The following is a 26,342-nucleotide window of genomic DNA, read 5'->3' as shown; positions in this document are numbered from 1 at the left end:
AGCTTGTTGTTTCTATCGCTCGTGTCATTGGGTTGCCAATCCCTGCAAAAAAAAAAGTCGCGACATCGGTATTTTATGGTACGTATGTGAGATTGTGAGTGTTATATAATAAAAACTGTCTCGTGCCCCACATTTACTTAATGGTAATGCAAAAGTATAGACAGTTATTAACTTTGTTCATAAATTAACATAAAACATCTTGGGCTGTTGTTGGAAACCTTAGTACAGAAGTCGGCAACTGTAACGCGGCCTGTTTTGGAAGTGGCTAGGTTCCTAGCTACGTCACACGCTGCCTCTGCTTTCAAGGTGTAACACCGATCGTGATCAAAGTATCCACAGAAAATGTAAAACCTCTAACGAATTACTTTATTTTGGGTGAACCAATAACGACAGTTTTAAAACCGTGACCGGAAAGCCCACAGTGGCAGCGCGGCAAGCCGTGAAAACACCATTGTCATTAGCACAACGCAAGACTATGACGTCACAACACATGATTCAACAATGAAACAGTATCAAGGGTTTGGTCAACAATACTCCAAGGGAAATGACTTACGAATTCAGTTTAACTAAGTCACTTATGTGGTAACGAAGAATTATTAAAAAAGCAACATATCTTACCGAGTTATCGACAGTTTCAGGCATTAACAGTTCACTGCATTTACAGCCACAATTTACATACATCTGCAGTATACAAATACAGTTACCTTAATAAACTTATCTGATGGTTTACTTTACTGAAACACCTTTAAGTACATTCACCAGTCAACAACAAGCAAAATAACTAAACGAATTTAACTGGAACAGCTTATACTACAAAATGACTGAACAAAATCATGAAGAATATCACGATGCGCAACTATGCATCAAAATGTATTATTTTAATAGTAGGGGAGCGGGCAGAAATTATTACAGCAACCTATTCTGTGTCGCGAGCTAAAGCCCAACTCGAACAGGTTTGGGGGAAGACGTTTTAACTGACAATTTTAGTGAATAAACCTTTAGTTTAAACGTGTAGTAATACTTGTTAATCAGAGGCGTAAAATTTGTGTAAATGAAATTGGGTCTAAATATATTTAAGAAAAGTGTCAAGCTTAAAATATTAGTTTAAAATGCAAGCATACGGGATATACAAATAAAGCTCGTTTTGAATTTACATATAATTAAAGTTTTGCGTTTTCATAAATCAAAAGGCCGAAAATAGGGAAATGGCCTCGTGCCCGGTTTATAAAATTCCAGAAGATTTACATTGGCGGACCGTTGGTTACCGACCCCTGTCGTAGTGTTTAGTATAGATTTGACTTAGACGCAGGGCAATAAAAAGCAGACTATACCGATTGCCTGCAAAGAGCGATGCGTTGTCACTGTGTCAACCCCAGTCTGAAACAATCTGTCTGTTTTTTCTACAGATGTTTCGCTCAAAGGACACACACATGTCAAGTCGACAACTTGAATTTAACGTTACTTCTCCAAGGTTAGTTATTTAGTTTAGTATTTTGTTGTTGTGCGATTAGATTTTGTTTAATCCCGTGGTTACCAAACCCCATGGAACTCTCATTTTTAAAACAATAACCTTACAATACGATAATATAAAACTAATTCATTTTATCATTGAATTCAGTAGTCAGATAATATTCTAACTGCACAAAAAAAAATATTTATCATAAAAACCCATTTGATGGAATGTCCAGTCTAATATAATATGGTTAATAAATAAAAAAATGTGTTGCACAGACCTTTTTCAACTTTGCTTACTGAAACCCATGAATTTGTAACGCCAATTTTGAAAACGACTGCTTTAAATAAATGTCGAAACTTCACTTTTACAGTGCCGTGTTTTTACGGCGATAAAAAGTTGAACGGGACTATGTCCCCGCATATTGTACTTTTTGGTCTATCTTAAATGCGCAAATGCAAACATTTAGTTTTTTACGTATTTTATATTTACCAAATTTGCCACGTTTCAAAATAACTTTATGGCAATATTTGCGACGCCATGTTTTGACGTACTTTGGTGACACTGTCCCTGCAATTTTGTTTCGTGAACCCCAAGCAGATACCGATCTCAATACTTTTGGAATCGCTGATATAATAATGATTTGGCAGCTTTTATGCTAGACCGTTACCTCCATCTTTTTGTCGATGTAAAGGTCCTCTATAAATGGCTGTTCATATACTGTACAAGAAATCGTTTTTAATTGACAAACAACGGAAAGGAACTGCCAATTTACGAGAAACTGTCAACGCGCACTGGCTATGAGCACAAACATCGTCGAAAAAACATATCAATTCCGTTTTGGTTACTGGTGGCTTGTGTGACCTATAGAAGGGCATATGCTTCATCAACGTTTATATTTGATGACAAACAATCATTCGCGTGCCAGGGTTTTAGCGCACGCCAAACATTTATGAACGACCTCGATTGAGGTGTTTTGACGCAATGACAATAATTCTGTAAATAAAATACCGAACAAAATTCAGGCTAGCAGTATTACTAGATTTTTATTCCATTATCTTTGCAGCCGAGCACATGCAGTTTTTAGCACCTTTTTACGAAACACTCGTTTTGCTCCTACTAATTTTCCAAATGTTTAATATCAACTTTAACATTTTTAAATTATTCAAACAATCTAAGATATGGTAAAAAGGGCCATTCATTTCCTTTCTTTTAAAAAAATGACTATATAGAGCAGGGGTTCTTAAACTTTTTTTACCGCGGACCCCTAGTTTATTTTTTTGCTTCGCGTGGACCACGGTAGGCACGAAATTTTCAGAGATAACGTCATATATTTACAAACATAAACCAAATAGACTACAGAAACCCGCTGATTTCGATCCAAAAATGTGAAAGTGAAATGGCTTCTTAACTACAATCAGAAAAAAACGTTTTATTTTTAATTAAACTCTTTTCTTTAAAAAATTTATTACTTCTCAAATATACACATTTTCCATTAGGTCTTCATGGACCCCCTAAAACTTGTTCACCGACCCCCAAGGGATCCATGGACCCCAGTTTAAAACCCCTGATATAGAGTAATGGTAATTTATTAGTTCATAGTAAATTGACAAATGGTTGCCTTTTTTGTCAACAAATAAGCTATAGACAAGTAATTGTTGATGGGCTGACTTAAGGTCCGAAAAAGAAGATTTGAATCGAATTGACATTTTCAGTCTCTCAGTCAAAACAAGTAATTTGAATCAAGTAATTCGAATTAAAACTCTTCGGTCGAAACGACATGTTGGTGATATTCACAGTCTGAAAAGCATAGGCTTTGCTAAAACGGAAGACAGCCATTAGACCTAGATAATAACAGCATCAAAATCGGAATAAAACACAGTTCGGAATAAGCGTTTTTTTGCCAGTTATAGGCCTTATTGCGATGAATTTAGAACAAATTCCGGCAGGTTTTGGTCTTATTCAGACGATTACGATCCTATTTTGTACTGGATATTACTGCGTATTTGGCTTCATTATGTCGTTGGTCTTACTACTATTTTCTATAGATTTTTCTGATTTAGATATTGTTGCTTTTAGGTATTATTGTGTGTTCCGGCTGAAACATATCATAAAAATTGGCACACAAATAATTACCATTCGCATTACTTGGAGAATATACTGTAATCCAAATATAAATTGATTATATTAAATTCTGTTTTCCAAGAAAACCGTAATTTTACTTTTAATCTAATTTAAGGAAATCAAACTGATCTAATTTTAATTCTAATTTAATTTGGAAAAACCGAAAAAAAATTAGTTGGCTTTTACTGATTCATAGACGCTTAATATTTTCTTACAGGCAGCATGGGCAAAACAAGAAATCGCCAAACGCAGATGCGGTGTCAGCCATGCCCTGCCCGACGGTCGTCTGCCCCATATGTCCCCCGACGCCAACTGTTCCGGCCAAACAGACCTGCCCGGCGCCCAAGCCCTGCCCCAGCCTGACACCTTGCACGACAAATAGTGAGGGAGGTGCCGGCGCAACCCCCGGAGGAAAGGATTCGAGCACACAGGCTAGTCAGGTGGATTCCCTGCGAGAAATCGAGTCGTCCAACTTTCGCTTAATCGAGGCTCTGCAAAGAGAGCGGCTTCACACACTGAAAAAGGGGTGCGCCGCCTGGAAGAAAGACTACAAGTGGCAAAGCAACCTACCGGATCGGATGTCCATATACTCTAAAAAGTACAACGTGAGTTACTTCATCGAATCGGCCTGTTATTAACTTAAACGGTGCTTTTTCTGTGTTCCGCGTTAAAACTACAAAGTGCGTTGACATGTGTTTGAAGATCGTCATATTCCAGCCAAGTTGTATTGGATTAAAATTTATGTACGATTAATACAAGTATGGTTATCTCGCGATTAAGGATGTTCTATATTTATATCAGTGGTTCCCAAATGGTTATGGGCAATTTTATAAAATAATAATTCACTTCACTTGTGATTAAATCCAAATGATGACGATCCATTTTCTGTAGTTTTCTCTATGCGAAATCTTCAAGTGCGGCTACACAAGCTGGACGGAGGCTATTCTGGTGATGGACGGCATGTTTACTTTGGAGGAGTACAAAGCAGGCAAGGCACAGGGAGACAAGGCCAACGCAATCGTGGAAACAAAGCGGGTTGGGGTGAAAAAGAATACTAGACAGACGCAAGCGCTTTGGGACTCGATCGGACTCAAGGTTTGTTTTATTGACGTACGAGTATTGATTCCCCTTATTTGTATGAAATTAACACCTTCCGATACTGACCCAAATGCAGACATTACTTGAATGAGCAAAATCGATAAAATAGCTATGTTTAAAGAAATGTTTTACGTTTTTTGGGGGTGGGTTGTGGGGTGTGAGGGAGGCAAACTTTCTTTCGCGCTAAAAGGCTTTAAATTTTAAATTTAATGTTTTTCACAAACATATCTTACGGTTTAACATGCTGAGTCTGATTGCACGCAATGCCAAAAATTTACAACCTTTGTATACCACCTTGGCATCAAATGGTGCAATCAACTTTCCCGCTACTATTTGCAAATTTCTGTTTGTAAACAACAAACGTACAATGAATTAGTTCGAAAAGTGATTCTTGTAAGGTGATCACAATGAAAGTTGTATGAAAAATGTTTCATTCTATGCTTTAATAAATATTTGTTTTAAACGGATAGGTAAACATTTCAATACGGGTTTCCAAGATAAGTCAAGATATTAACAATTTTTATCGTTTATAACATTTTAGTTATTACTTTGTTTTATTTATTTTATATATATATATTTTTTTTCTCGTAAATTGGAAGTACACTTCCGTTGTGTGTCAATAATTTAACTAGAATGGTATTGGGTTTCAGGGCAATCTAAAGAGTTATTGGTTAATTTCAAAGTTATTATTATCAATTATTTTGAGATTATTTACCTGATAATTCATTTTCTGTTTGGTATCAAATAAGTTATATTTTAAGGTCATTCCAAATGCGCTTGAAGTTGTTAACTAGTCCTTTCCCAATAATTTAAACGTTTTTAACTAACATAGAGTGTACCAAACTCGTAATTGTGTTGTAAAACCTAATCTAATCTTGAAGTGTACCGTACATACAATTTATTGTACCGATTTTCAAAGATAATAACTGTTCGCCACCCGTTCAACCGACTTCTATCAGCCTACAACAACAAGATGCGTCCAGAGGGCAAGGGCTTTACTTGGCTCTACGCTCCAATGTCGAGAAAGATTAACAAAGAATACAAGCATCTCAGGGCGAATCCCCTGGACAGGAATCGAACAGATGACGGCCTGGCGACTTTCGAAGACTTTATCAACTTTGTCCTGGTTACCAAGAGCAAAGACGGTCACTGGATGGGCTTTGATCACAAATGCAACCCTTGCAACGTCAAATACGACTTTATTATGAAGTTTGAGACCTTGGGCGAAGATGCCAACTTTCTTGAGAGGAAATTCAACTTGACCGAGGAGCACGCCCAAGCCTTCTTTCCGCACAGAACGTTCAAGACCAACAGCGAACTAACGAGAACTTTCTACGAGAGCTTGCCGCCGTCGCTTGTCGAAAAACTTTTCCGAAAGTTCGAGATCGACTTCGACCTGTTCGGTTACGAAAAGCCCGCTTGGATGACGTAGCAGCGTTAAAGCGTTTATAGTTTACAATTTATTTTCTACGTCTTGCAGGTCATATTTCCATCAAAGCATTACGATTTGAATCAATCGTGTATTTTTGTCGGTGTAATGTGTTTGATCAAATCCTAAAAACTTGTCTTCAGGCTTCGATGGAATTCTGCGACTTGTAGACGTTTTGCCTCAACTGATATGTATTATGCACTATTCTTCAACTTTAATTAAATTGAATTTAATTTGAAATTAGAATTAAAAAAAACTATACAGGACCGAGTCGCGATCAATCAAAACCAAACGTTGGATTTTTAACCAATTGAAAATGAGTCTAGATGGAGTCAAGTATACAGCAACATGCGAGACGCGAAAAGTTATATTTATTTGTGGGGGTTTAACTTTAAATTCAAAGGAGACTCGAGGGTGGCGAGGTATTAGGCTGGAAAACCATGCACAACCTGATAAGACTCTAGGGTTTATGTTTAGCATAAATGATGAATGCAACAAAAACTGGTTGACAAAATTTTTATTTTAGAGAAATTTATGCTACGAATATTTTCCACTTATTGGTGGTTTCAGTTGCGCATTTAAGCTCAGAAGATTCACTCAATTAGCAAATAATAGTTCAAAGTTAATTGCATTGACGTGTACCTAAAATAGACGACAAACATAAGGCATTACCTCGTGCCCAGTTTGCAAAAGAGGTGGCGGGACAGATTCAGGGACCAGGGGACGTAGGGTGACGACCCCTGAACGTCAAATCCTAGTTAATTCATAATTATCGAGCAGGTCAATTTCAAGTCCTTGTCATAAAAATTACATCTTAAGCTATTAAAATTGGGTAAACTCTCCGATTGTGAGCAACACCTATGCAAAAAATAGAAGAAAAAAATAAGTCATTTTGCACCAATAATTTAAATCAAGTCAAGTCGTTTGAAAATAGTGACTTATCACGGAATGTACTTTGTAGCGGCAACTGCACGTTAAAAGTAAAAGTATCGCCGAACACTTTTGGCCAAAGGACGGGTGTAACGCCAAATTTTCCTATAAATTAAAAAAGCTGCTTTTGTATAGCTATGTTGGTTAATAAAATCATACAAAAATAGTTGTATTAAATAGTTGGATACAGCCGACACAGCTAGTTGTATTCCATGCTGAAAATAAGACAAAGCACTGCATAGACCCTGGTGTGCCAACTTTTTCTTCCTATTGTGTTTTAACTTTGCGATACGCCCTTTTTTAATTGGCCAATCTGGTGGCCGCAACCCCTAGGGCGCCGCAAAAAGTTGTCAAGGGGGCACCGTGTACTATTTGTCAAACGAAAAATAGATTAGAAAAAAAAATACAAAGAAGCTGCGTAACCAATAAAATAATACACCGGTCTAATAATTATGTTAACCTCATTTGCTTTAGTGAATTAGTCGTGCTTTGACGTCACCTTTACTCCTGTTTTAAATCAATTGAAGAAAATATGAAGGGTATCGTAGGTTTTAAAAAATTGGCAAGGGGGTCGCGACAAGAAAATGGTTGGGAACCACTGATTAAAAGGTTGAGACAATGTAAGAACCGTACTGCAAAACGTTGTAGTCTTTTAGTTTGAAATAAACAGGTGCATAGTGCACATTGGTTAGTGACTGGACACATCGTAAAGACCTTAGCCTACGTCTAAAGCAGTTATTAATTATGTCTCAAGCGGTTATCAACCAAAACTTTCCCTTGTACCTTCGATTTATAAGGCCAAGTCTTATTGATGGCATGTTCATTTTGCAGAAACCTAAAGAAAAGAAATCCCTTTTTCAAATTCTGCATATTTAATATTTGGCCAATAATTTTAAGGCCCGCGGCGCTTTAGACAGACTTGGGCAACTAGTTGTAGGCCTACCGGTAGTTTAGACTTTTTAAAGTTAGATAAGAATTAGATCTAGATTCAGACTTGCTTACCATTGTTTGCCTGACATAAACTTAGTAGGTATGGGATGAAGTTATTTGGGCTGACGAGATAGAGCTAACAAGTAACAAATGTTTTAAGATTTTATATGGACTATTAGTAGGCAGAATTGAAGTAATCAGATACAGAAGTATTTGCCATTATGCTAAAATCGTTCTGAAAAAACTAAAAGCTTTAGGGTAAGATCTTATAGCTAACCTTTTTTTTCAAATAAGGTATTCTTGTAAGTTATCTTATTTAATTTTATCTAAGATGTCACGTTTATCAGTTTTTGTTACACCCTGGTTATGTTCAGGTTGATCTTGAAGTTTAAAGTTCTGGTCGAAATAGTTCATTATTAGGCTACTAAATTCGAAAGATTGCATACCAGTTATAAAAGTGACCTTTTACCTAATAATCACTACAGTTTTAAATCTCAAATTGTTCATAATGGTGTTGGCATTACTTATTAGTAAGTTAACGACTGCCTTCAGGAATGGAGTACTAGGTCTCAAAATGCAGTGTTGAAAACAAGTCATTTTGAAATTAATAAAGATCAAATAAAGTATTTTGTGAAAACTTAAATAACAAAGTGAAGTGTCAAATTTAAGCCATCATAGTTGCACAAGTCAAGATCCAGTCAAGTCATGACTAGAGCAATTCATCTCTACTTCAGTTTACTGATAAAATAATAAAACTATAAAGCATTACAATTGGTAAACTCGTCCGATTAATATTAGCAATAATTCAACTAAAATATTACAATAAACAAAATGTTGCAAATCGTTTTACGTGCAAAACTGGAGATAAATAGCTCATTTTAATAATAATAGTCATTTGACTCAATGACTTCCAAGCCAAGTCATTTGCCATGTGACTTAAGTGAAGCCAAATAATTTGACCAAAATGACTTAATTCAAGTAATTTGGAAACAGTGAGTTAAGTTATTAAATTACTGTATGACAACGTTGCTTAAATGCAATTTATTCCACGCTTTGCACAAACTGCTAATTGTTTTCAGTATTTTTGTTGTCCATTTAGGTAAATATTGTTAGTCCAAAGCTGTCATGCATACTATAGCATGATGTGTGGTGTTAATACATCAGTCCTATAAAGTGGAATTTATTCCACATTGAAGCAAAAGTGCCATTCTATCAAGCAATATTGAAATCGCTTTTAAGTGCCCAATATGCACGTATCCTTACTAAAAAGAATCCAATCGGATGGTCATACCGTGTGCTTTACTTTTATTTAATGGTTTCACGTTGGATGAACTTTTATGTTGGCCTAAAGCTCCTTATAACAGCAAGAAAAAATGTAAGCTTTTGTCTCGTACAAACTGTACTTATAGTCTTTTAATATCTTTGTTTTATTTTAAGTGCGCAAGTAAGTTTTATGTAGGTACGCAAAGAATCGTGATGCAGAAGTTGTTTCAATTGGGAAACTACCGGCTGCTGTCGATCGCATTACTCGCAATTACCGTCTTAATGATGCTTTCTAAACTCCCCAATTCGGGTTATGTAAACACGGTAAGTGTATGTGACGTTCTATATGTAAACGAATTAACTGTGCTTACTTGATACGTAAGTTACTTCTCTGCAGGTGACATTTGTTATTAAAATTGTTCGACTATGTGCATCTAAATTAGAAATATCTTTGGATGTTGGTCTTTGGGCATCATACGTCATTATAGCCGTAACAAATTTGTTGAAATTAAAAATAACTTGTTTAATAATTAATTAATAACATCAAGGGAAATCAACTTCTTGTGGTAATAGCTTTATAGTGTCCATGGTGATTTCACTGTTTAGTTTTGTTACCATAATCTCCCTCTTAATAATTAATCGATGAAGGACGGAGCGGGCGCAGCTTTAAAATGTAAACCTCTATCAGGAAACCATTTGTAACATCGACCACTTCGGCCGAAGGGCGTTTGACCAAAGGCGCAAATAATCGTGTCGTGTGTATTGGTAACAACAAAATGCTTTTCTAATACGGGACGAGCTTATTTGAATAAGTAAACTTCGTATCTCTCTATTTGCTGCATATCTCTTCAAGGATTAACCAACACTTTTTGCTAACGTTTTAAAATCCTACAATGGTATTTATCAAGTTACGTAACAGTTATGTAAGTAATAAAAGTGACCTTTTTAAATTGTCCACTGCACAAGTCACGGGGAAACTGTAATCCAGTGGTCGTCAACCTGTGGGCCGCAGCCCAAATGTGGGCCGCAGAGCCATTCTTTAGTGGGCCGCGAGTAACTTTTACATAGCTTATTGTTTTAGTGTTGTTGTGGGCCGCGTGATAGCCGTACTATTTGGACTTTATTTTAAAAAGTGTGTGGCATACAATTTTTAAATTGACTCAGCTTGGAAAGGCCCACGTGCCAAATGTGGTCCTCGGGGCCGGTCGAACTATAGTTTTTTGTCAACTTAAACTCTTTGTAATTTAAAAATTGTTCTCACTTCGCGCGTATATTCTTCGTTTGATAGTATGTTTTATATTATGATATGGCAGTGTTTCGGGCATCAAGGCTTCACCTTAAAATCAACTATCCTGAACCGGCACTGTTTTCATAGTGGTTGTGCGTAGTGGGCCTTCAATAGTTCTGAAAAGAGTACTTTGGGCCGCTACAAAAAAAGTTGGCCGACCACTGCTGTAATCGAAGGTATTTGTCGCGGAAAACATTTTATAAAAGTCTTTCAGTCATCTTTTCAACAATTATGCAGGGTTATAATTTATATCGCGTGTATCATCGATTTGCCAATTCCTGTAAACAGTTGTCGCGATACTGGAATTTTGTGACACTAGGTGGCACACGTCACTATAGCTGTAACACATTTGTTCAAATTAAAATAACTTGTTTAGTAATAACATCAAAGAAAACTGGAATTCTTGCCTTGCAATGTCTTAATCTTTATAGTGTCCATGGTACTTTCAGTGTTTAGTTTTGTTGCATAAATCTTCCTTTCAATAGTCAATAATTTTTTGTAAACCTCTAAAAAAAACAAAATACGTCGATATTGGTATTTTGTGACACGTATGCGAGTGTTACAAAAACGTGCGCCGCACACAATTACCTTATGGTAATTCAAAAGTATAGACAGTTGTTAACTTTGTTCCTTAAACAACATGAAACATCTTTGATTGCAATTGGATAGCTTAGTGTTAAATATAGATTTGACTTTGACGCGCGACAATAAAAACAGACTGCCTATCAATCGCTTACAAAGAGAATGGTGTTGTCGCTATGGCAACCCCCGTCTGAAAACATCTGTCTGTTTTTTTTCTACAGATGTTTCGCTCAAAGGACACACACATGTCAAGTCGACAACTTGAATTTAACGTTACTACTCCAACGTTAGTTATATACTGTAGTATTTTTGTTGTTGTGTAATGGAAATCATACTTTTCAAAACGGGTATCTTAAAAAAATTACGGTTGTAATACAACAATAATTATTCCAACATTTAATTCAGTACTCCGACAAGACGTTTACTGCACGTAAATTATCGAAATCCTTAAAACCAAAATTGAAGAACGTGCCCAGTCTAATATAATTTTTTTTTATATTTCTATTTGAGAAAAATAAAAAATGATCCAATTCTAATCTAATCTAATTTGTAAAATCTGAAATAAATCTAGTTGTCCAAATCTGACTTTTACCGATTCACAGACATATGTTTTCTTGCAGGCAGCAGGGGCAGAACACCAAGGCGCCAACCCCAAAAGCAGTATCAGCCATTCCATGCCCTGGGGTCGTCTGCCCAAAATGCCCCACTACACTCACCGTTCCAGCCAATAAACAGTCCTGCCCGGCACCGAAGCCCTGCCCCAACGCGACGTGTCCGACAAACAGCGGTTCAAAGCTAGGGGACAACTCAACGAACCTGATGAGATCGAATGCAGAAGAGGTCAAGTCCTCCAAATTTCGCTTGATCGAGGCTTTGCAAAGGGAGCGGCTTCACACACTGAAGAAGGCGTGCGCCGCCTGGAAGAAAGACTACAACTGGCAAAGCAACATGCCGCATCGCTGGTCCATTTATTGTAAAAAGTACAACGTGAGTGGCCTACATCAAATTGGTCTGTTAATAATTTGAAAGGTGCATTTTCTTACTCCCACGTTAAAACTTGAACCAAATACAAAGTGCATTGACATGGGTTTAAAGATTGCCAAATTCCAGCCGAGACGTCGTATTGGATTACACTTAAGTACGATTAATACAAGTATAGAGATCTCGCGATTAAGGATGTTCTGCATTTAGTAATAAGTGTAATACTGTACAAGACTGTTAACTGTTGAACTACTGTGCAACACTATTGCGCCACAAAGGAGCCTTGTTTTTACAATGCAAAGTATTAAATTAAACCTAGCATACGAATTCAAAATAGAAGAGCACATAAATTAACATTCCGCTTTATTTGTGTAAATTAAAATAGTGCAAACGAAGGTAACAAACAGACCATTCACAATGTTTGGGTATACGAATTTATTAAGTTACTCGCGTATACCATCTCGCATTTCACAGTTTGAGAACCACTAATTTAGATAATACACCAGCATGGCGTTCGTTGTCGTCGGTGCAATTAGATTAAGTTAGTAGTTTTACCGTAAATGTGTTGATAATTCTATGTTTTTAAGTTAATCTATGACAGGTTGTTATTGTATCAGCGACCCCCCAAAGCGACCCCCCCCCCCCCCAAAGTGTATCAGCGACCCCAAAATTAGATCACGCCAACCTATGTCTGACAACTGTTTTTTGTTAAAACTTTGCTTATTTTGTTTACTTTTATGCTTTCCAGAAAATTGGGAATGGGCAATTTCATAAAAGAACAACTTATTTTGATTCAAACAACGTGAGATTCAATCCAAATTGTCCGGTCTCTTTTAACAGTCCATTTTCTGTAGTTTTCTCTCTGCGAAATTTACAAGTGCGGCTATACAAGCTGGACGGAGGCCATTCTGGTGATGGACGGCGTGTTTACTTTGGAAGAGTACAAAGCAGGCAAGGCACAAGGAGACGAGGCCAACGACATCGTGGAAACAAAGCGTATCAGAGTAGGGAGGAATAGTGAACAGATGCAAGCACTTTGGGACTCGATCGGGCTCAAGGTTTGTTTTGCTGACTTAATATAGATTCCTATTTTTGGTCGTAAAAGCGTTTGAATTCTGCATAAAAATTAACCCAGTGTGATCCTGAACAAAATGACGACTCTGCTATATGCGAATGAGCGAAATTGGAATAGGATGATACGAAGAAAATGTTACACTTTATTTTGGCTCAATTTACTTTCGCGTACAATGGTTTTATAGTTAAATTCGACTGGAATTTACTTTTTTCTAAAAGGTTCAAGGCCCGTTTAAACTACAGCTGCACTGAGCTTAGCAAAGCGTAATTTGCATTTAAATTCTATTGTGGCGAGCGTTTCGCGCTTTGTTAAAATCACGCCCTGTGCAACTGGAAAAAATACGCTTTGAAGCGATTTTCACGCTTTGCTGAACTCAAGCCATCTCACATTGTACCTTTTTAAAAGATCATAACTGTTCGCCACCCGTTCAATCGACTCCTATCAGCGTACAATAACAAGATGCGTCCAGAGGGCAAGGGCTTCACTAATTTCTACGCTTCAATATCAAGAAACATCAATAAAGAGTACAAGCATCTCAGAGAACATCCTTTGGACAGAAACCGGACTGATGATGGCCTGGCTACTTTCGAAGACTTTGTCAACTTTCTCCTGGTTTCCAAGAGCCAAGACGGTCACTGGAGGGGTTTTGACCAGAAATGCAACCCTTGTAACGTCAAATACGACTTTATTATGAAGTTTGAGACCTTGGCCGAAGATGCCAACTTTCTTGAGAGAAAATTCAACTTGACCGAGGAGCACGCCCAAGCTTTCTTTCCGCACAGAACGTTCAAGACAAACAGCGAACTAACGCGGACTTTCTACGAGGGCTTGCCGCCGTCGATGGTAGAAAAACTTTTTCGAAAGTTCGAGATCGACTTCGACCTGTTCGGTTACGAAAAGCCCGCTTGGATGACGTAGCAGCGTTTAGGGCTGTAAGCGGTATTAGTTTGAAGTGCGTCACTGATCGACGGTACAACCATTAGAGATAAAATATAGCTCGCAGCCTCTAAAAATGGCTAAAAGGTCCACAGTTTGCCCACCACTAGTCCTTGTCCGTATAAAATACGATAACATATCACAATAGGCATCTACATAATAAAAGAGAAAGTTTGTGAGATGTGTGTATGTGTGTGGCAAGATGTTCGCAGTCGGTGATGATTATAATATGAAATTCGAGTAGCATTGATTTTGCGCCGCTTTAGCTCGGTGGTGGAGAACTGGTTTCGTGAACCAGGGGTCGTGAGTTCAAACCTAACTGGTGGAAAACTGTTGTAATGCTCACTTTCAATTTATAATGGTTTGCATCACAATGTTACGTCACACTCAATGCGATTTACAAAATGTTACAATGTGATTTGTCACTTACCAAGATTGTGTTTAAGCACGTATCCCAGGCCCCAGCGTTAGTTAATTTAATATAGGTATATTTAGAAGTTTTTCTGGACCCCCGGTTGAGAACCACTGTTATAAACTATATGCTAACAAACGTGTGCAACGTTCCAAGTAAAGACTTAAGTTTAACAATGCCAAATTTAGGCAGAGTTCGCAAAATATCACGTTTGTTGTCGCAGTACGTAAAATATAGTCCAAGTTTAACGTATCCACGCAAAATTTTTTTTCAAGCGCAATTACCTGCCGGGAAATAGAAAAATAAAACTAAGTAGGGGAGAAGCGAGACCAATGCACCAGTGGGACCAATGCACCAGTCCTGCGATTTGACCATTAAACAATTTAAAAAATTTCAACACATTTATGGAATCGAGATTTTTCCAAAACGTGTATCACGTGATTTTTGTCCTCTAGATCAGTGTTCCTTAACCTTTTTTTACTTGGGGGCGCACCTAGAGACGTATGGAAACATGGCGGCGCACCTTGCGAGCGAAGCAAGCGCGAAATTTTTGAGTTGTACCGGTATTTCTTTTAAATTGCTTGCAATTTGTTTTAAGGGACTTCAGCCTTTAAGACTAAAAACGTTATTTTGTCATTTAAGTCTTATTCCGGTTAATTTTGAACTTATTTTGATATGTTTAGGTTTTATCTGGACTATTTTAGGTTTTATTCTGTCGTGGTTATTACTGCGAATTTGGCGTTATTATGTCGGTGGTCTTAAAGCCTATACTTATGCTTTATGGTAGCCTATTATAGATTAATAATTATCTAATTTAGATATTGTTTCTCTGTAGCTCCTATTGCGTTTTCTACTTGAAAGGCTTGTGGAATCAACGAGCTAAGCTTAATAGGAACGTAAAAAATATATGTTTTATATACCTAATAGGACCCATACATTATTTTTTCCTTTTGCTCGCGGCGCACCTGGCAGCCTTCCATGGCGCACCGGTTGAGAAACGCTGCTCTAGATTTTAAGGATTCATAGTAATGACAAATATTCTAATTTGTGAGGCTAAACTAATTTTTTGCAGCTGTCTTTAAGTCGCGCTATCTCATAGTGTTTACCTTTTAGAAAGTTTTAGTTTAGTAACAAGTATGTCATAAGCTTACTTTAAGTTGTGAAAGTGGTTGTTTAAACCAGACAAAGTAGGCTTGGAATTTCTAAGACAAAAAATAAAATATGGCGGTGATGGGACCTATGCACCACTACTCCCCGGGACCAATGCACCATTTTTTTAGAAGTTTTTGGGTTAAGCAGAGTTTAAGTAAAAGATAGTCCAAGTTTAACGTATCGGCGCAAAACTTTTTTTCAAGCGCAATTACCTGCCGGGAAATAAAAAAATAAAAGTAAGTATATTTCCTTAGTAAAGTAAAATTTTAAAGTTTCCAACTAAGACAATTATGTTTAGGAACTTATTGATGCCTGTTTATGCGTAAAACTTAGGTAGTTTCGTAAATAATAGTGAATTTTTATTTTTAAGCCGTTTGTTAGCGATAGTGATTGAGGCCAAAAATTTAGGCAGAGTTCGCAAAATATCGCGTTTGTTGTCGCAGTAAGTAAAAGATAGTCCAAGTTTAATTTTCCTGCCGGAAAATAAAAAAATAAAAAAAGTACATTTCCTTCATAAAGTAAAATTTAATGTTTCCAACTAAGACTATTATGTTTAGGAACTTATTGATGCCTGTTTACGCGTAAAATTTAGGTAGAGTTCGCAAATTTACGAAGAATTGAATTTTTATTTTTAAGCCGTTTGTTAGCGATAGTGATTGAGGCCAAAGCCTAATGACTTCTTGCAATGTGTTTACCCACGCAATACTTAGCAGAGTTCGCGAAATATTGCGTTTATTGCGGTAGTTAACAGTAAGCATTTGTTTTTTTCAATTTAGTACCGGGATTACGTATTTGGTTAAACATGACGCTATAAAGCAAGTCTAAGCAATTGTTGCTGCAACCTAAAGTTTTACTATTGGGAGTTATTCTCAATTGACAAATGTCACGGGTTTTCGTTACTTAAAAGATGCATTGCATGCTTAGCCAAGTGTTGTGCGCTATAGTTAACCGACTTCACTTCACATGATTTGAAATTTCTATTTAGTGACACTCAGTTCAAACGTTTAGGCATAAGCAAATTTGTTATGACATTTAAAAAAAATATGTTTGCATTATTTGTGTCATTTACGAAGATCTTACGAATAACAGGTAAATATTCTTTTTAACCTGGGCAACGCCGGGTATTTCGTCTAGTATATTATAAAACAATAGGTATATATATACATATATATATATATACTGTAACAATAGTTATATAAAAATCATTTTTAAAAGAACGATTAACTTTTATGTAACATTGGCCTTTATTTTAAATACCCACAGCGCTTTAACCACACAAAAAATACTGAAAAGATTTCCTAGAAGCACTTTAAAAGGCATTGACAAGTAAAGCAACATAGTAATAATAGTAAATGGAATAATAACCACCCACTAATACTGATAAGTTACAAAGTTTGATAATGCCACAGTTTTAAATGAATTTGTTTCGCATTTACAAACTTGCCTTTGCTGCCCAAGGAATTCTAAAAGAAAAAAATGTTTCTGTTTGCCAGTATTTTTCTAAAGACTAAATAATGAATATAATTTCTTTTTTTTTTAAATAAAACTGCATCGTATGGTCGAACTTGCGTAGCGTTGTTTGCCTGACATACACCGAACAGGAAATTAATGAGCTTGTTTGGGCCAACGAGATAAAACTAATATGTAACAGAATTTGAGATTTCATACGGACTATAAGTGGCACATTTGAAGTATTCAGCTGTACAGACGCCTTTGCCATCTGCTATAAACGTTATGAAAAACTAATAGCTATAGCGTAAGATCTTATAGGCACAGTTGAAGACATTTCGACCGTAAGCTTAGTTTTTCAAATAAGGTCTTCTTCTTTTGTAACGAACTTACAAGACAATTTCTCGCGTGCCTCTGATGGCACGCGTGCCAGGGGTTGACCCCTGTGCTATAGCATTCCGGCATAAAAAAATTGTCAATAAACCCTTGTGGTTAAATTTTAACTTACTTAGTATAGCGAGCGATTATTTTTTCAGTATGTTGAGTCAGGCTTCGGTAGGGCGATACAAGTTTTCAAGAATTATGTCTCACCGAAAACTTTTATTTTTGCGCTTAGCCCAGCTGTTATCCGATTCAAGATCATAACCGTTTTCCACACTTTTAAAATTCAATATGCGTATAAAAAATTAAAATCGTTTCAGGTTATAACGATTTTTACAACAGTTAACGTTAAAGTAAATGACATTGTTTTTTTATTAATTAAAGTTTTCTTACATCGTTCCGTGGGATTAAGAAGAATAAAGTGAACTAAAAACCGCTACGTTACCCAAAACAACGCGCAATCAGTATTATGTGGAACATCGAAAAACCGTTAGCTAAACTGTATCGCGGCAGGCAGGCGAGTTTATACTCACAGTTATATTTACTATAGCGGAAGGTTATATATGTTTAAGTAATCACTTTGTTACATTTCAGAGTTTGCAGCAAATTTCCGGTAATCCTTACCAAATATAAAATGCAGAAGTTATGCCAGTTGGCGAACTACCGACTGTTGTCGTTAGTCCTACTGCTAGTCTTTACAGCTTTGATGACACTTTTCATATATCCAAAAACGGATTCTGTCACCACGGTAGGTACATACCTAACTATTGTTTCAATGTACCCCTAAACAGCAATATTAAATCATTATTACTGGACTATTGGAATTTGACGAGTATTCAGTTATACTTTACTCTGGATTAAGTTTCATGCAGTATAACAAAAAAACAAGAATGGAATTAGTTCACGAAAGCTGTAGCCTAGCAATGGAATGCATTAAAATCGATATAGATTGAAGTATTTTAACAAGTTCCATGACTACGCCTACTATACTTATTTGAATATTTTTTGATATGATTATATTAGGTCGTAATTGTTAGGGAATTCAAAAATTAACAAATAACATGGGGATTTAAATCACCAAAACGTGTATATGGTTAAAATCCATCAAAGCACGCGCTACTTTTGTGACAAGCATTGGCTTTTGTAGAATTCGTTTAGTTTCAAATCGTTTAGACGCAAAACATGATTGCATTCAAGAATTTCGACTGAATTCCACTTAATAAACTATATAGCCACGTGCGCGTTAAGGCTAACAGGTGGCAATCTGTTTCCCAAATTTTGGTACACAGTAAGTTAAACGCTGCGCCGTCTTATGCATGGGTTCTTAAATGGGGGTCATAGTTCCTGATGAGGTCATCAACTTTTTTTAATTCCATATATTATAGTCCAAATGAAACTCTTACTGTGATACATGAAAATGTAATGAATTTTTCAAACGCAAAAAGTAAAAAAAAATCGACGAAAAGAGTAATAGATATTCTCCGTAATTAGCCTGATAAAACCCCAATTCAGTTTAGCATTTTTTGTACCAAAAACAGCAAGTCTACCTATTTCATTATTTTTATTTATGGCGTCAACTTAACCCTGGTAACCCGAAAAAAAGGAACGCAAAGACCACTATTTTACCAAAAAGGAAAAACGTTGACTTAATTATCTTCCTATTGCAAGGGTGGCCGGTCAGACAACAAGAGCCGCATTTCTTACTTAGTTAACCGAATCACACCTCACACTGGAAAGAAAATAATAGTCTGTCACTCTATTTCATGCTCACTTCCATAAAGCGATCGCACGAAACGCGAAACAGAGTGTCTTTATTCGGTTAAATAGACAGATATTTAATTTAGAAGGAGGCTTGACGCATTGGTTGAAAAGATGCATATCTATCAATACAATGTCATTTATCAAGATGATTTGTACAAATAACTTGAGGGTCATTGACTTACAGCTTTATGGCTGCACAGAAACCCAATGTGTTTTGCGAAGTGCAAAAATCATTATTTCTGCGTTTGTCATGTTTTGAAAGTGTCACTAACAATACATGGCCTTAAGGCAATCAGTCTGATTTTGAACTGGCAAATAAAAATAACTTTGCCAAATGAAATCGACATATTCCAAGATATCATAATTGTGCAACATGAACGTAAAGAGCCGCATAAAACCGGGTAAAGAGTCGCATACGGCTCGCGAGCCGCGTGTTGGCCACTTCTGTCCTATTGTGTTTCAACTTTACGATACGCCTTCGCACAAACTCAAAACTCGATTTTTCGGCAAATACATCATGTGGAGGTTTTATTGTAACTTTTATAAAGTGTAAAACGAAAATTTGAATATTTTTACTATTTATTCTTCATTAATTAGTTTTTATATTTCTTTATAAAAAATAAGCAGTTGTGTTGAATTTCTAAAAACACTCTTACTTATGAATGTTAATATTAATCTTTATCAATTGTTCGTATTTTTTAATTATTTATATGTCGCTAAGAACTGGTTAGAAACGCCATTTTGGCGTTCTTCGTTTTAAATTTGTTTTTAAAAAAGATCAGTTTTATTTTTGAACAGAAATTTCGCGCAAAGCACCTGCAGACACCAAGTCGCCATCCGATATCTAACGAAACAACTACAGGGTAGGTTATTGTCAGTCCAGCTATTTGCTACCAAATAGAATGCATATTTAGTCCGGCCAGAAAGGAATAACGAAATGCTCGCCGCTTAACAGAACATTTCATTTCTATTTTTATTTCTTGTCAATTTAGATAGACCTTAAACCTAAAGTACCATAAACCAAAAGTGTGTTTTGTGATCTACTGTTTATTGCCTACTGGTATTACCGAGGCTACATTACTTTGACCTATATCAGTGTTCTAAATTATGGCTTTACATTTGTAGGTATATATTTAGACATCATTTTGTGGGTGTAGTTAAACAAAGTTTATAAAGTTTAATTATTTTATTCCAAAACCCCATATTTTACATAAAGAGGGTTCGTCAAACTAGAATTATGTTTTTAAAACAAAATGGTCGTAACATTTTTTCGGTAAATGCCGATTCTAGGTTATTTTATGCTTCTTAATCCGACAGCACGATGAAAATGACTTTTTAAAAATAACTTTAAAAAAGGTCATCTATACCTTACTGGTAACTGGTGGAAAAACCTAACAAGAACCTTGGTGAAGCGTTTGCTTAATTGATTGTTGATACAGTTGCGCAAGTGTGTAGCGTCAGCGTTTGGATAATAATTGACTTTAGCTAGTTGTGCGTGTTTGCTAACCTTTTTAAAATATAAATCGTGCCTTTTTATATTCAGGTATTTGGACAGTAGTTCTAAACAGCCATAGGAGTTATTTACTTTTTGACTGGATAAATGGACATCAACCACGATATAATTTACATTCGACATAATATATTTTATTTTTTAAATCTTACACCCGAATTGGCGTTCACCGAAATATTTCGGTAGATATTTCACTATCAAAAATAATAACGTTTTTTTTTCTAAAAGTAAATTTCCTATTTTTTGGAAAAAATATTGATAATAAACTGATAAGGTATTTGGATTTTTTTACAACTAACTTAAATTTAGACCGTGATCGTGGTATATGTCAAAAAATCGTCATTCGTTTCGGTTGCCGAAAAACTTCAAAAAACGGGTTTCGGTATGTGCCCGAAATTAATAGCGGTCGATCGCAAGTTATTATCTTCTACAACACTAAAGTTGCCTAACGAACGACGAAAAATACTAATGTGCTTATTTTATCAGTCAAGTTTGGGCCGAGATTCTGACTGAAAAAGCAGGCCAATACGTGACTTTTACAGACTGAAAAATTAAAAATTTGATTGAGCCGAGAAGTGTGAGAATCTTGCGTTCCGTGGTTCTTTTGAATTTAACCTAACAAGAACCTTGTTGAAGCGTTTGCTTAATTGATTGTTGATACAGTTGCGCAAGTGTCTAGCGTCAGCGTTTGGATAAAAATTGACCTTAGCTCGTTGGTGGTAACCATCGTTTATCACCGAAAATGATTACTTGTAGTTCAGATTACGATGTAGATTCATACCTTATCCCTTGCTAGCAGACCTACAGGGAATTGTGTAGGCTACTCGCTTTGTAAATAGCAGCAGGTTGTGTTCGAGCTGTGCTCTTAAAACCTGGCATTAACTGCACGCAAGTACAAAAAAAATTGTTTGACTTGCCGTGAAAATTTGCGAGATCGTTTAAGCAAACATTGTTCCATAGTTAGGAATGCATACACACGGTACATATGGGCATGCTCCCACCCATTTTGGTTTTTGCAACCAATATGTCCTCAAATACGTATATGTTCGTGTTTGCTAACCTTTTTAAAATTTTAATCGTGTCTTAACGGGGTATTATTAAAAAAAATTCTAAAACATTCAAACGTTTCAATTTATATATGTTATGTATTATTATTTGTTGTCCGTTTAATTTGCACTTTTGCAAGGACTAAAGTCGCTTGAATTACTGCTTTTGAAAGAACCGACTTGACTTGGTCTTTTTGGCAAAATAATTTGACTTAGAGCTTCCATTTACCAATTCTATTTATTGTTGCCAATGCATTGACGTGGACTTGTCATTACATATTATGCCTATGTTTCAAGCAACCTGCTGTGCCTGTTGAATTTTTCTTTATTATTTATTTATTTACTTTATGTTGCCAACCGTTGAAAATTCGGAGAGAATATGTTTTATATTATTTAATCATAAAATATAAGTATTAAATACGAAAAAATAAGAGCAAAACCTCCAAAATTCTATTTTTCAGTTAAATATAAAATATGCTGCAAAGCGAAACAAAAATCGCAAAACGCATACCGGTATCTGATACGAGGGTGTTGTTCATCATTAATGCTAATTATGAAAATATTTACAATTGGAACGTGTAAAGACGATGTTACACGCATAAAATAGCAAAGTGTTTAGGTAGTTTGATTCCTTTACTTCCACGACAGCAAAAAATTCTTTTGGCCGCAAAACATATTGTTCAACTAAATTATCAGACATAACTAAAAACCTGTATCGGTGAAGTATCACATGTTCTCTGTATTAATATCGTTTCCAGATGCTATATTTAGCGCCGGTTATATTTTATCGGTTTTGATTTGATGTTTTACATTGCGAAGACTAATAATTGTTCATGATGATTGCAGGCCAACAGCCCCTCACCCTTCGCCAGTCGTTCCGTGTCCGACGCTGGCCACCAAAACCTGCCCCATATGCCCCCCGACGCCAACTGTTCCGGCCAAACAGACCTGCCCGGCGCCCAAGCCCTGTCCAAGCCAGGCCCCTTGCCGAACAGACAGCGCGGGGGGTAACGGCGTGACCCCAGGGGGGCGGGGTTCGAGTATACAAGCTATCCAGGTTGAGCCCGACGATTCCCTGCAAGAAATTGAGTCGTCCAACTTACACTTAATCGAGGCGCTGCAAAGGGAGCGGCTTCACACACTGAAGAAGGCGTGCGCCGCCTGGAAGACAGCCTACAAGTGGCACAGCGACACCCCCGACCCGAAATCCATGTTCTCCAGGCGCTACAACGTGGGTATATACGTGACAGACAGACAGACACCTTATCATTTTTTCTCCGCACAAGAAAACCGCATTTGATATATATATATATTTATATATATATATATCTTACGTTTTCTACGTGACTTATATATATTTTACGTTTTTCTATGTTGCTCTGCAGTTTTCAGTGTGCGACATTTTCAAATGCGGATACACCAGCTGGATGGAGGCGATCCTTGTGATGGACGGGGTCTTTACGCTTGAAGAATACAAGCAAGGCAAGGCACAGGGCGAACGACCAAACAAGCTGATCGGAATACAGAGAATGGGCACCAAGCGAAGTCGCCAAGAAATGCAAGCTCTCTGGGACTCAGTCCCGTATAAGGTTTGTCTTTGAACTCTGGCTATTTCGGCGTTTTTTTAAATGGATGTCGTTAATAAATGTAATTGAAATTGGTAAAACATTCCAGGTAGAAGAAAACGATGCGAATTGATTATTAACGTTAACGTCAAAAAGTTGTCGGATCGACACTTAAACAAATATTATTATAATGACTTACTTCAATCGCTTAAATGAAATGCGCTTAAAGTAACGAATCGACAATCCTTGATGCAAAATTACTTCGTTTTAAGCCAGCTAAACTTCTGATGACTTATACTCAAACGTTTTATTTAAACCTTATTTCGGTAAATTTTCCTCTTCTGTACAAGTAAAACAAGTTACCTTGCCGTTGTTTCGTGTTAGTGTTTTCTATCTGAAGTATTATTTGGAATCAATAGGGTTTTTACACAAGGTAATAAAATGATTACAAATTGTATTTGCTAATTAAATATTAATTCCAACTCGTTGTTGCGAGAAAACTGCAGCAATTAATTATGATTGTCTGATAGAACACATCAATTAAATAATTAAAATAAGTAAAATTACTAGTGCTGGTTGCGTTACAAGTCTAACAAACTTCCTATTTTGACAAACATTGACAGAGACTTCGTTTAGATTTGCCGATGACGTTGACATAAATAACCACTGGCCAGTTACTTTTGAAAATAAATTTCCGTTTATTCACTTCAATCAAGTTCTTGACAACAATGATAACAATTGGGTAGTTTGCTTTCTCAAAAACTTTCTCTAGAAAACGTTCCCTAGAAATAAGGGGGAGTACAGCTCTTATTAGCTCTGACTCAATTTTAGATAATAACTGTTCGGAACCCGTTCAACCGACTTGTATCAGCCTACAACAATAAAATGCGTCCAGAAGGCAAGGGCTTCAATTACAAATACGCTCCAATGTCGAAAAAGATTAACAAGAAGGTCAAGCATCTCAGGACGAATCCCCTGGACAGGAATCGAACCGATGACGGCCTGGCGACTTTCGAAGACTTCATCAACTTTGTTCTCATCGACAAAACACCAGATGCACATTGGATGGGCTTTGACCAGAAATGCAACCCTTGTAACGTCAAATACGACTTTATGATGAAGTTTGAGACCTTGGCGGAAGATGCCAACTTCCTTGAGCGAAAAATCAACTTAACCGAGGAGCACACCCAAGCCTTCTTTCCGCACAGAACGTTCAAGACCAACAGCGACCTCACGCAGACTTTCTACGAAAGCCTACCATCGTCGATGGTAGAAAAACTCTTTCGAAAGTTCGAGATCGACTTCGACCTGTTCGGTTACGAAAAGCCCACTTGGATGGCGAACAGAGAAAACAGCAAAACGGTTTAACGTTAAGTTGTTGTCATTAGATGAAGATTTATGCGTGTAAAATGCTTGTAGCTGGGCAGTTTAATAATGTTTTTGTGACTATGGGACGGTCTTGAGACACACTAAAAGGACGTTTTTACCATATTTTGTAACTTTTTATATTATTACTGCTTTATGAGATAGAACTTTTTATGAAACTAATTGTTTCTTTGGTGCGTGTATTTCTATCTTTACATACCGCCTGTCTTTGATCTCAATGCTATTCTGCTTTTGCACACATTCTACGCAAAATTTTGGACATTTTTTTACAAAAATAAAAATCTGATACTATTGACTGATAAACGGTTAAAACCTAAAGGGGCTTCTGTGTTTATTTAATCTTTTCTATACATTGATTTTTATTACTAAGTATCTTGCTACCCTAATGTAAAATTAAATTTAACGCTTTTATGCATTTTTAGCTAACGTGCTGCATTTTAGCTAACATGCTGTAGTAATTAATCTGCAATAAAGGTTGCGGTTTATCATTAAATACTAGTTATATTGATTCGCAAACAACTCCTATTTAATTGTTTTAATTTGTTTTGGCGTTTTATCAGAAACTAAGTGAAATTTGTGTCAATATATATTTGGTTACACTGGAAGCCATTAAGATTAACCTAATCCGTCGATTAATGATGCAAGCAAGGCAGTATAGAAAAGCAACTAGCAATTGAGGTTCGAACTCAACGACCTCCGACCATCGTCGGACCGTCGCTCTATTAACTGAACTATACACGGGCTCAGAGTCGAGTCGAGAAACAATCATACGACCATGCTTTCTGGTAGTACAATCAATTTCACATTAAAAGGATCTACAGTGCCATATTATTTAATTAACGATACGCACACTTGTGTTTCCGCCTTCTCCGTAACTTATTAAAACCAGATTTCAGTGAAAGATATAAACAAATATGTTAATAACTGTGATCTAGCTTTTCTGAAGCTGCTTTATGATCAACGACTATACGCCTTCTTGTCATAGTACACCGGAAATAAATCGCAGACTAACCGAATCTTTCCATTAAACATGCAAGCAGGACAAACTAGAAAAACAACAAGCCTGCAGTGAGGCTCGAACTTCCCCTCCGGCTATAGATCACAGTTGTTGAACACATATTTGGATAAATAAATAGAAATCGCGTTTAAGGTGCAAATTAAGTATAAACCGACGTTTCGGCAGCAGATGCCAGCTGACCTCATCAGGGTTAATAATTTAAACAAGAATGTGTTAGCCAGCTTATGCTGCATACTAAAAATAAAAACTAAAACGACTATAGATAAAATAATAAATCTAGACGTCGCGGAAGAATGCGATAAGCTGTGACGCGACGGAGTCATCCTGGGCAGAACTGCACCGTCGGACAACGAGCGTTTATATCAGGCATACCGTTAACTACAACGACCAGTATATAGCCGGAAACCAGGAATCCTTTTTGTTCATAGTGTTACGACATTGGTTGATCTGGAATAATTCAATGAACCGTCTTTTGTAATAGTGCGGCCCGCAGTCTAGAATTTTACTCTAATTATAGTGAATATTGAATGTGTTGAAGTTCAACCGCATGCTCTGCCAGAGCTGATCGGGATG

The 26,342-nt window shown here is 36.6% G+C and overlaps 3 protein-coding genes across 3 annotated transcripts; all 3 read left to right on the top strand.

The window, feature by feature from the left end:
- Positions 1 to 3,843: 3,843 nt before the first annotated feature.
- Positions 3,844 to 6,107, top strand: LOC146139539 (carbohydrate sulfotransferase 10-like). Its single transcript, XM_083392479.1, has 3 exons — positions 3,844 to 4,182; positions 4,469 to 4,712; positions 5,557 to 6,107. The coding sequence occupies exons 1-3, from the start codon at positions 3,844 to 3,846 to the stop codon at positions 6,105 to 6,107; spliced, it is 1,134 nt and encodes a 377-aa protein (XP_083248605.1).
- Positions 6,108 to 9,406: 3,299 nt separating this feature from the next.
- LOC146139538 (carbohydrate sulfotransferase 10-like) lies at positions 9,407 to 14,185 on the top strand. Its single transcript, XM_083392051.1, has 5 exons — positions 9,407 to 9,551; positions 11,319 to 11,383; positions 11,718 to 12,084; positions 12,933 to 13,136; positions 13,559 to 14,185. Exons 1-5 carry the CDS (start codon positions 9,441 to 9,443, stop codon positions 14,069 to 14,071), a joined length of 1,260 nt encoding a protein of 419 aa, XP_083248177.1. The 5' UTR covers positions 9,407 to 9,440; the 3' UTR covers positions 14,072 to 14,185.
- Positions 14,186 to 21,778: 7,593 nt separating this feature from the next.
- On the top strand, positions 21,779 to 24,733 carry LOC146139537 (carbohydrate sulfotransferase 10-like). Its single transcript, XM_083392478.1, has 4 exons — positions 21,779 to 21,792; positions 22,647 to 23,031; positions 23,186 to 23,389; positions 24,197 to 24,733. The coding sequence occupies exons 1-4, from the start codon at positions 21,779 to 21,781 to the stop codon at positions 24,731 to 24,733; spliced, it is 1,140 nt and encodes a 379-aa protein (XP_083248604.1).
- Positions 24,734 to 26,342: the final 1,609 nt, after the last annotated feature.

Source organism: Ascidiella aspersa, chromosome 6 (genome assembly GCF_963924565.1).
Source record: "Ascidiella aspersa chromosome 6, kaAscAspe10.2, whole genome shotgun sequence".
Taxonomy (NCBI): Eukaryota; Metazoa; Chordata; class Ascidiacea; order Phlebobranchia; family Ascidiidae; genus Ascidiella; species Ascidiella aspersa.
This window is presented reverse-complemented; position numbering and strand designations above follow the sequence as displayed.

What these genes read in the sequence shown, in the direction of transcription:
- LOC146139539 (XM_083392479.1), top strand. Translation starts at nt 3,844, where the DNA reads ATGCCCTGCCCGACGGTCGTCTGCCCCATATGTCCCCCGACGCCAACT. An exon ending in TATACTCTAAAAAGTACAAC is followed by an intron (nt 4,183 to 4,468) that starts GTGAGTTACTTC and finishes CATTTTCTGTAG; the next exon opens with TTTTCTCTATGCGAAATCTT. An exon ending in AGTATTGATTCCCCTTATTT is followed by an intron (nt 4,713 to 5,556) that starts GTATGAAATTAA and finishes CTAATCTTGAAG; the next exon opens with TGTACCGTACATACAATTTA.
- LOC146139538 (XM_083392051.1), top strand. Translation starts at nt 9,441, where the DNA reads ATGCAGAAGTTGTTTCAATTGGGAAACTACCGGCTGCTGTCGATCGCA. An exon ending in TTTATTGTAAAAAGTACAAC is followed by an intron (nt 12,085 to 12,932) that starts GTGAGTGGCCTA and finishes CATTTTCTGTAG; the next exon opens with TTTTCTCTCTGCGAAATTTA. An exon ending in GGGACTCGATCGGGCTCAAG is followed by an intron (nt 13,137 to 13,558) that starts GTTTGTTTTGCT and finishes CCTTTTTAAAAG; the next exon opens with ATCATAACTGTTCGCCACCC.
- LOC146139537 (XM_083392478.1), top strand. An exon ending in TGTTCTCCAGGCGCTACAAC is followed by an intron (nt 23,032 to 23,185) that starts GTGGGTATATAC and finishes GTTGCTCTGCAG; the next exon opens with TTTTCAGTGTGCGACATTTT. An exon ending in GGGACTCAGTCCCGTATAAG is followed by an intron (nt 23,390 to 24,196) that starts GTTTGTCTTTGA and finishes ACTCAATTTTAG; the next exon opens with ATAATAACTGTTCGGAACCC.